This window comes from Neltuma alba, unplaced genomic scaffold (genome assembly GCF_004799145.2).
Source record: "Neltuma alba isolate B1F8T4 unplaced genomic scaffold, ASM479914v2 tig00010280_pilon, whole genome shotgun sequence".
Lineage (NCBI taxonomy): Eukaryota > Viridiplantae > Streptophyta > Magnoliopsida > Fabales > Fabaceae > Neltuma > Neltuma alba.
In genome coordinates, this window is record NW_021635203.1 from 140,069 (window position 1) to 150,541 (window position 10,473).

The following is a 10,473-nucleotide window of genomic DNA, read 5'->3' on the forward strand; positions in this document are numbered from 1 at the left end:
CTTGCAAATTGTTTGACTCTAGTTGCAAATAGTCCCTCCCAAACATGAATTATCATGTCCAACTTCTAGAATTCAACTAGATCACTTGCAAATAGATGGGTTATTGTTGTTAATATGCATATTCATATTGCAAATTACCTAATTCCACTTGTGATTAGTGCTCCTCAGACTTGTGAATAATCATGTATGACTTTTTTAGTTATATTAGTCCATTTGTAAATGGACAAGTTTCTCTTGTGAATCAATGTATCTTTATTGCAAATTTCCTAATTCTAATTGCCAATATGACAACCAAATACCTGTGACATCAAAGTGTTAATCAACATATTCTTATTGTAAATTTTCTAATTCGAGTTGTCAATAGTACATCACATACTTGTAAGTTAGTGGGGAAAGACAACAAATTGTAATTAATTGACATGTAACCTACTCATAGTATATTCCCTAAAACAAAAATCGTGCAAATTCTCCATACACAAATTTTAACACATTATGTCATTGTTTTGTTTTTTATTGTCTTTATCCGTTGAAGTAGTTTGCAATAGCAACTGATTGTGTATTTCTTTTGGAGTAATGAGTCACCACAACTCAGACTTTAGTGAAGTGTATTATTCTTGTGACACAACAATAAATACTGTCAATAGATTAACACAAGCGCATCAATGCAAACTCAAAATAATGAATGAACTCATGAGTAATAGAAAATGACTATCACACAAGGGATATTGTGACTAGTGCTTCCTAGGCAATTTGCAAGAAGGATAAGTATATTAACAGCAAGAATTTGTCCATTTACAAGTGAGCTAGTTGAATTCAATAAGTTGAATATAATTATTCACAAGACTGGGAGGGATCATTTACAACTAAAATTAGAAAATTTGCAAATAGGATTTGTATATTAATAAGAATAACACATCCATTTACAAATAAGCTAGTTCAATTGAAAAAGTTTATCACAAGCCTAGGAGTGAGGGTTCACAAGTGAAATTAGGAAATTTGCAACACGGATACACTCGTTAACAATAGAAATACGTCCTTTTGCAAGTAGATTTATTTCATTTAAAAAGTTGAACACGTCAATTCACAAATCTGGAAGTGACTGTTTACAAGTGGAATTAGGAAATTTGCAATAAGAATACATGCATTAACAATAAAAATACGTCCATTTGCAAGTCAATTAATTTGTTCACACATTTATATAGTTGCTAGCTAGTTTCAGTTCAGTACTTAGGGCAGTTTACCTCTAAGTACCATCATGAAATTCTCCATCTATTCATAGCCATACAAAATAGATTTCAACTCACGGATTGTCATAACCACTTCGTGAACCATTCCAAAAATACATATTGAGGTTCATATGTACACAAAAATAGCTGTTTATTAAAATAAAAACAAACTGTATTTAGCAATAAATTCATGTAGAGTTCGCGTTCCTGCAAGCTTTTCTAGTTTAACCAGCTTCATATCTACACAAAAGGCTCTCGTCCAACACTTGCAGGAGCGGTGATGGAGGCTCTCGTTGCTAGAGTAAGGGCGACAACGAAGGCTCTCCGCAGCAGAGCAATGACGATGGCAAAATCTTTCCTCACCACAACAGTAGCGACAGTGAGGTGAACGATCTCCTTCACTGCATGAACTAGAATTTTTAGAGAGTGAGCGAGAGGGGCTTCAGATATCGGGAGTTGAGAGAGAGAAGACTTCAAATTTCAGAGTAATAGTTTGAGGGGCAACACTGTCTTTTTAGTTTTGAAATTAATATCAATTCACCCCCATGGTCCTGCAGTGACTTGTCAGATTGTTTTGGGGGCTATTGGAAATTAATTGCCTTCAGCGGTCCTTCAGTGAAATTTTCCCTTAGTCTTTCCACCAAAACTTGTAAATGCCATATCATACATTATGTCCATTTGGTCAGTTCATTTATTTGCATACTTTTTTTGTCTTTTTGAATTTCAAGAGATATTTTTTGCTCATTTCCCCCTTTCACTTTTAAATTTTAATTTTTCTTAATTTTTTATCCTTAATGATTTCGCAACATTACCAATTTAAAGGCTGATCATTATTTAATTCCATCTTTTTCTTTGGTTGTCATTTAATACAGGGAGGATATTTTTCTTTGATTTTTTTTAATTTTACAAGTGGATTTTTCAAACTTAACCTCTAAAAAAGGAATCAAGAAGGATTTTTTATTTTTATTTATTATTTATTTATGAGTTGGACAAAATGCGAGGTTCACAATATATATAATATAGAAATTTCCCCCCTAATTTCTTATGTGTCTTTTCTCAAAATTTCTTGTTCTTTTTATAGGCATACCTAAGGTCTGGCGTCATAAATGCACAATTTTCTTTATTTTTTATTTTTTGATTTTCTTAATAATTGCTCATGATGACATTTTCTACTCATTACATTGTCTGTTTAAAATTATTTTTTTCAATAGTGACTCCAAATGTCATTTTTAATGAGATATTTTCACTTTTAATTTTTTATTTTTATTATCATTTGTCCTTAGTGACTCCATATCACTTTTTTTTTAATGTGAAATCTAATTTCATCATTTTTTTGTTGTCATTCATTGTATGTGAGAAGATTTTTATTTATTTATTTATCTACTACAAATGGAATTTTTCAAACTTAATCCAAAAAAGGAATTAAGGAGGATTTGTTTTTTTATTACTTTTATTTATTATTTGATCTATTATTTATTTATGAGTCAGATAGAATAGGATGTTCATAGTAATCATGAATAGAAATTATATATATCAAATTTTAATTTGTAATTATATGTAACATAAAAGTTACACATACATAATAACTCTTAAAAGATTATGGAAATGTAATGTGACCAACTTGCCCATTCCCACCAACCAGAACGCAAAGCGGGCTCCCACCATGTATTTGGCTACCGACTACCATCACCAACCCCCGATCTCCCCAGTCACCAAAAAAAATAATAAAATAAAATAAAATATTGTTTGAAAAACGAAAAATCAAAGCATGAAAACCTGACATCATATAATATTTCATTTATAAAAAAACGTTTTAGGACTGAAAATTTGGAAGTGCCAAAGGGCGAGAGATTCGCAATGCATTCCCAATCTCAGATCCACCTTTCTGGCTATAAATAAAGAATCCGACGGTCCTTCGCTTCGCCACGCTCTCTGCTCTCTGCTCTCTGCTTCATTCTCAATCCGAAGGTACGGGACATCCTTGCTTTCCTCTCCTTCTTTCAATATGATCGTCTCTTAGTAGTCTGTTCAAGTCTTCCATTTCTCTCCTTCTTTTTCCCCTCTCTTTGATTTCTTTGCTCGTGTTCCCCATGTCCTTGAATCTGATCTGGGAGCGTTACAAAACTTTCATAATTCTTTGGTTTTCAACGTAATTATTTCACATTCTTTTTTATTTTAACCTTTCTCATTGTGATCTGCTCTGGCGAATCTGCATTTTCTCTGATTGCTTATTTTTAAATTTACTAATCGCTCGGGATCTTTTTGTTTGCGTCTCTGCGTGTGTATGTATTCTCCACTGATTCTAATATTAATAAATTGACGAGAAATTTATGGGAATAGAGACCTTTTACTTGATTTGAAGACTATTAAATTAATAATGTTTTGAACTCGAACTCCCCCCCCCCCCCCAAAAAGCAAACAGAAAGAAATCGGACTCTTAACGTATTATTAGATTTTGGCAAAGTCATTTACCAAGAGTAAAGTGCTGGTCATATCTTACCTTGGTTAGGAGTCCCACCTTTATGAATACGGATAAGTCAGTAGAGGTTAATATCAAATTTGTCGTTTCTTTCTTAAATGCTTTGCTGTATCCACTAATAGACGTTCTCCCCATGCTTTCTCTTGTAATCTCATTATTGAAAAATTCATTGTGGTAGTTAATATAAAATCGTATTAGTATTGTAAATGCGGTTTTTCCTTCGTTTGATGGGATGGATGGCTAGACTGACCACATATGTCCAATATTCAGATTTATTACTTTTATGCTTTATAAGCGATTTCTTTTCTATGTGTTTGGAAATGTATGGCTGTACCTAATGGATCTACTGCTTTGTTTGGCAGCTGTCCTTAGGATACAACTAAAACGATGAAGGTTATAGAGAAAATCCAGGCAGCGGCAGCAGCTGATCCAGATAGGGTGGTGTTCTCATTTGAGTTTTTTCCACCTAAGACTGAAGATGGGGTGGACAACCTGTTTGAGAGGATGGACCGCATGGTGGCTCATAATCCTTCATTTTGTGATATCACTTGGGGTGCAGGTGGTTCAACAGCAGATCTAACACTGGAAATCGCCAACAAGATGCAGAATGTGATATGCGTGGAAACCATGATGCACCTTACCTGCACCAACATGCCTGTTGAAAAAATTGACCATGCTCTCCAAACCATCAAGGCTAATGGCCTACAGAATGTGCTTGCTCTTCGTGGTGATCCCCCACATGGTCAGGACAGGTTTGTTCAGGTTGAAGGCGGCTTTGCTTGTGCACGGGACCTGGTACACCATCATAATCTTTCTTTGCATTGTCCTTTTCAGTCTTATTTAATTCTTTAAAATAATAGGTCTAAGTTATTAGACAAAGCGCTTGATCCAATGTTCACTGTTAACATGACTTGTCTTTTGATTCTTTGTAGAAACAATTGGACCATATGATATCTCAACTTATAAACTATTTTTCAGTTGATAATGTTTCTTTAGAAAATATTGATTATTGAAAAAGTGATGTCATTTTCCTCTTGCTAAAGTTTTCCATTGTATTGTGACAGATTTTTGTTTATCAGTGCACTTGATAAAGAAAAATTAACATATTATAGAATGGTGAGATACACGCTTTATGCACTAGAAAGTGGGGAAAACATTCCAATAAGTGATGTAGCCATTTATTACTTTCTCCGTAGAGGTCCATCTTGATTCTTAGATTCATAAAATGTTTTAATCTTTTTTTCCACTAACATGTTTTAGTATTTGATTATCCAACATGCAGTTAATCTTGTTGGTCTGCTTGACTGGTCCTGACCTCATGGAGGTTGTTGCTTTTGCAGGTGAAACACATCAGAGCCAAATACGGCGACTATTTTGGCATCACAGTGGCTGGTTATCCAGGTTTCTTGCTTTTGTTGTTGTTAACCTTATTATGTCTTCCATCTGTTTCTCAGTCTTCGCCACCATTGCTTATTCATTCAATGTTTTTCCCCCCTCCTTTCTTCCTCAGAGGCACATCCAGATATGATAGGAAATGATGGCGTGGCTACACCAGAAAGTTATCAAAATGATCTTGCGTACTTGAAGAGCAAGGTTATATCACTAATTCACAATACTGTCCCTTCCACCTTGTCCCTTTAACATTTCATTCATTAGCATATTCATGTGCTATTCTAGTTAGGCCTCATTTGATGTTGATTTGCTCGGCTGAGATGTTAAAAAGGAATTGATTTATGATAAATGTTGTGCTACTTGCAAAAAGTAGGAATTCTGCATTTTTGTAAATGAATGGAAAGAATTGTGTGGGCAGAGTGAGGTCAATTCTTCAGATTAGCTGTCTTTCTTCAAGATGTTTTTAATATTATCATCATCTTTGTTTTACAAGTTCATGTTCTGTTTGTAGGTTGATGCTGGAGCGGATCTGATTATCACCCAACTATTTTATGATACTGATATCTTCCTTAAATTTGTGAATGATTGTCGCCAAATTGGAATAACATGTCCCATTGTGCCTGGAATTATGCCCATAAATAACTACAGGGGTTTTCTTCGCATGACTGGTTTTTGCAAAACAAAGGTGGGTGCAATTTTTTGTGCAGATCTTTTGTTCATTTTTTATGTTGTTTACACCCAAGGGTTGTGTCAGAAGAAGGCAAGCAAATCCCTTTAGATGCTAGCCTAAATATCAGAATATTGTTCTCTGTTTTTCTGCACATGCTCGAGGAGAAGATACCTCAGTTGTGCCTTCCCTTTTGGAACTTGAACCATCTAATGCGTCAATCACACTTACAACAAGTATCTTGCATACTTGTATAGAAATTAAACATATAGTTTCTTCCCAACAACACAACTCATGATTTCTGGTTTGAACTCAACTGCGATTAGATGGCTAGTTTTTTCCCCAGAATGCTAGTCATTTTGCAAGGGCTTCCCGTTTTTTAGTTTTCAAGTGGGTGGCTTCCTTACATTCAGTTTTCTTGTCATAGATTCCAAAGTTTTTACATTTAGCCCTAGCTAGTTGGATAAAATTGAGAATTCTTTGCTGCTATGAATGTTTAATTTTGTGTTTATACCTTTAATGAATCAGATTTTAGTCAAATACATAATTTTCTTAGGCCCTGTTTGTAGAACTACATTCTACACATGTTATTTATATGTTTGCTCTTTACCTTCTGTTACATTAGGAAACTGTCATGAGCTCTAATATAATTTCTCATTTTTTGCCCATATTCTAGATACCTGCTGAAATTACTGCTGCCTTAGAGCCTATCAAGGACAATGAAGAAGCAGTCAAGTCTTATGGAATTCACCTCGGAACAGAGATGTGCAAAAAAATTCTAGCTCATGGAATTAAGACATTGCATCTTTATACGCTAAATATGGAGAAATCAGCTTTAGGCATACTAATGGTTGTCTCATCTTTCTTTTATTTCATATTAGCTTGTGACGTGCATGCTATTGGAGTTTTTCTCTTATTTGCAAATTATAATTGCATTAAATCTGGCAGAATCTTGGTTTAGTTGAAGAGTCCAGAATCTCTCGATCCTTACCTTGGAGACGTCCTACAAATGTTTTACGTGTCAAAGAAGATGTTCGTCCCATATTTTGGTACATGATCTTTGGTATTGCTATTTCTGTTGTCAGAATGAGTTGTGTGACCTTGTTAAAAAAATAACTCAGTTTCTTTAACGAACTATAATAGGGCCAACCGTCCAAAAAGCTACATATCAAGGACCATAGGATGGGATCAATACCCACACGGGCGCTGGGGTGATTCTTGTAATCCTTCATATGGGGCACTGACTGACTATCAGGTATCCAGGATGACACATCAACTTAAATTTGTATACCTTGAAATTATTTCATAGCTTTGAGCTTTAATTTCATTGTGTATGATACATTTTGGGTACCTTTATTTGAATCTCTATTTTTGTCAATATCTATGCACATTCTAGAAGTTCATTTTGAAACTTTTTTTTTTTTTTTAAACGTAAAAAGCACAATAATTATGGTTCACTCATTATTTATCACATAGGTATTAATTGTTTCACAAAGAATTAATTATCTAACAGTATTGTCTAACAAATCTGATCCACATAGGAGTAGCCACTGTTGCTTTGTTCACCCGTGACGGATCTAGAATAAATATGATGGGTATATGAAGCTGACCAACGTCTTGAGGGAGTGATATGATTTGAAGAGTGGGCGGTTCATGCTAAACATACATTTAGTTAATTTTTTTTAATGAAATAACTTGATCTGCTTGGAATCCAAAGGATAATGAAGCAAAAAAGGTTACGATGCTATGGTAACAAATACTATTTGTTTTAAAGTAACGTGTAGGGTTGAGTCTTATTATGTCTTATTATGAAAAATATGATGAAGCTGCATGAACTTGAATGGTCACTTTCTTCAATGAAATCTCTTATTTGCAACATTACAACTTTTTGAAAGAAGAAAATAAAAGAAAAATATGTTTCAGCTTTGAACAACAGCTATATGGATAAGTAACATGTCCAGTACTTCTGCTTCTGTTATAGCTACTCAATTTATTACTTTGTTACAGTTCATGCGACCACGTTCTCGTGATAGGAAGCTTATTGAAGAATGGGCTGTTCCCTTGAGAACTGTTGAAGATGTTCATGAGGTAGAAATAATGTACCGGACTGTGATTACATTGTCCTTGTTGACGCTTAAAAATTTGACTAATTTGTTCTTATTGTTCACATATCAGAGATTTAAGCTATTCTGCCTTGGAAGATTGAGAACCAGTCCTTGGACAGAACTAGATGGTCTTCAACCAGAGACTAGGATCATAAATGATCAGCTTGAGAGACTTAACATCAAGGGCTTCCTCACCATTAATAGTCAACCGGCTGTTAATGGGGAGAGGTCTGATTCTCCTTCCGTAGGTGGGTGTACCATCATTTCTCTTAGACTTTATCAAATTCTTATTCTTGCATCATGTTGTAACAAGCTAATTCCTAACTATTGATCCTACTACAAGAACACCCGTATATTTGTAGAGGAAAATATCAGTTAATAAGAAGAGATTGGAAGCCTGACGTTATTGATATACAGGACTTTATATATATTATTGGAGTTAGATTCTACCATGGGTTAGGATTGAATTAGAAGCAAGAAGATGCCACATTGTCACAGATAATGAAAATGATCTTATGCTTTTTGTGTATCATCAACCTTGACAATTATGAATTGGTTACTCTGGTTTCAGTTCGTTCTCTAGTCTAGAGGTTGATATTTCTCTTTCTACTTTGGCAACATTCAGAAGGTGACAGTTGTGGCCACAATTCTCTTTCATGATTTTCCCGTGGGGAGGGCTTTCCTTGCGGCTTAAGATACGATACTTTTAGGTGCACATTGTTAAAAGCCCTGCTTTGGCTTTAATTACTTGAATGTAAGCAGAAAACTGCATTAAATTAATGCCTTTATGGGTATGTTTGGCAGTCTGGAGGAAAAAGGAAGCGAAGTAGGCCAAAGATAAAGGTAAGATGAAGAAGGAAGGGAAAATGGTTAAATATGTTTTCCTTCCTATTGCCTGGGGAAACTCTCTTCTCTTGGATCTCTCAAATTTTGTGAACTCAAGAATATACGAGGGAGGATTTTGGATTATTTTGGAAAGGGAGTTGAACATCCTTCCCTTGTTAGTAGTTCCCCAGACACAATGAAAGGTGTTTCAATAAAACATTTTCTTCCCCTCTATTGTCCCCTCATCCAAACACATCCAAGAACAATGATTGAAGATCTGAATTCAACGCATGGAACAGTACTATGAAAACCATTCTAGTGTTCTGCGCCTCAACTTGGTGTCCAAGTGCGCAGTTTTGCAAATGTCTGCTAATGTCTCCCTTTATAGCAGATCTGAATTGGTTTACATCCAGTTCTCTTTTAACTTTTTGTTAGCAAGTGAACTGTGCATCAACTATGACATGCATAGGAAAGTTGCTACCATACCCACCTTTTTGTTGAATTTTGTAAGAAATAGAGGGAACCAAATTAAATGGACATTGTCTAATTAGAACGTCTTCCATATAATGTAATTTGACATTTATGCTTGAGGATGTTGTCTCAGATTTAATTGGTATTTTTTTTCCACTGAGATATGCTAAATTCTTAACTTCTCTGATGTGATGCACAGGCTGGGGCGGACCAGGCGGATATGTTTATCAGAAGGCATATGTAGAATTCTTCTGCTCTAAGGAAAAGCTGGAAGCTCTTGTTAATAAATGCAAGAGTCGACCATCTCTAACTTACATGGCTATAAATAAAGATGGGAGATGGATCTCTAATGTGGGCCCAACCAGCGTGAATGCTGTGACATGGGGTGTCTTCCCGGCGAAGGAGATCATCCAACCTACTGTTGTAGATCCTGTCAGCTTTAAAGTATGGAAAGATGAGGCATTTGAAATATGGTCAAGAGGATGGGCTTTCCTTTACGCAGAGGCTGATCCTTCCAGGAAATTGCTTGAAGAGGTTAGATACGTGTAGTACTAAAGTCTTATTCAAATGAGAACTGATTTTTAGAAGTTAAAATTGGTGAAGTTCACTGCAAAGCACCGGTACTAATTTATAGTATCTGTACTTTTCTCCCTACTATGCGTTCAATTTCACCAACTTCACATAAACAAGCTATTAGTTGAAATTATATCCTTTGATAGTGGCGTGTGATCATCATTCTTCTAAATCTCATTTTGCAGGTGCGAGACAAATATTTCTTGGTTAGCTTGGTGGACAATGATTACATCAATAGTGATCTCTTTGCTGTGTTCGCAGATCTCTAAGAAGAGCTTTAAGTGGCTCTGCCAGTTGCTTGTCTTGCTTTGGTTTTTCTTCTATGATTCTGATCGTGATGAATAATTCTATGTTTATAATTTCTTTGTGGTTTTGATTTATAGTTTGCAGACTTGATATCTTCTAGAACATGTTCTGAGAATAGAGCATTGAGAAAAATTGTTTAAACGATTGTTCGGAAAAAATTATATCTAAGAGCTAAGAAAAGAAATATAAAAACTTCTGTGGTGAATTCCACTCACAGCATGTTCTGAGAGCAAAAGACACGAAAAATGTTTGATTAACTTGTTTTACATAACTACCATTATCATGATTTTTTACAATTATTTAGCGTTATATTGTGACCATAAACTAATTTAATAATGAAATATGAATAGAATCACCAATAAGTATCATGAAAGTAATTTGCATAAAATGAACAAGTTTAACTGAACAACAGAAGGTAAATTGACACGT

General features: G+C 34.9%; 1 protein-coding gene across 2 annotated transcripts; it reads left to right on the forward strand.

Annotated features, from left to right (window-relative positions):
- Positions 1–3,045: 3,045 nt before the first annotated feature.
- Positions 3,046–10,240, forward strand: LOC114755505 (probable methylenetetrahydrofolate reductase). Of its 2 annotated transcripts, XM_028944390.1 has the most exons (12): positions 3,049–3,194; positions 4,068–4,500; positions 5,046–5,106; positions 5,216–5,298; positions 5,609–5,782; positions 6,441–6,614; positions 6,713–6,813; positions 6,908–7,019; positions 7,772–7,852; positions 7,940–8,117; positions 9,365–9,699; positions 9,924–10,240. In XM_028944390.1, the coding sequence occupies exons 2-12, from the start codon at positions 4,093–4,095 to the stop codon at positions 10,005–10,007; spliced, it is 1,791 nt and encodes a 596-aa protein (XP_028800223.1). In that variant the 5' UTR covers positions 3,049–3,194; positions 4,068–4,092; the 3' UTR covers positions 10,008–10,240. The 2 variants fall into 2 exon arrangements, with proteins under 2 accessions (XP_028800224.1, XP_028800223.1); XM_028944391.1 differs by lacking the exons at positions 9,365–9,699; positions 9,924–10,240 and adding an exon at positions 8,495–8,589 and having other exon boundaries at positions 3,046–3,194.
- The last annotated feature ends 233 nt before the right edge of the window (positions 10,241–10,473 follow it).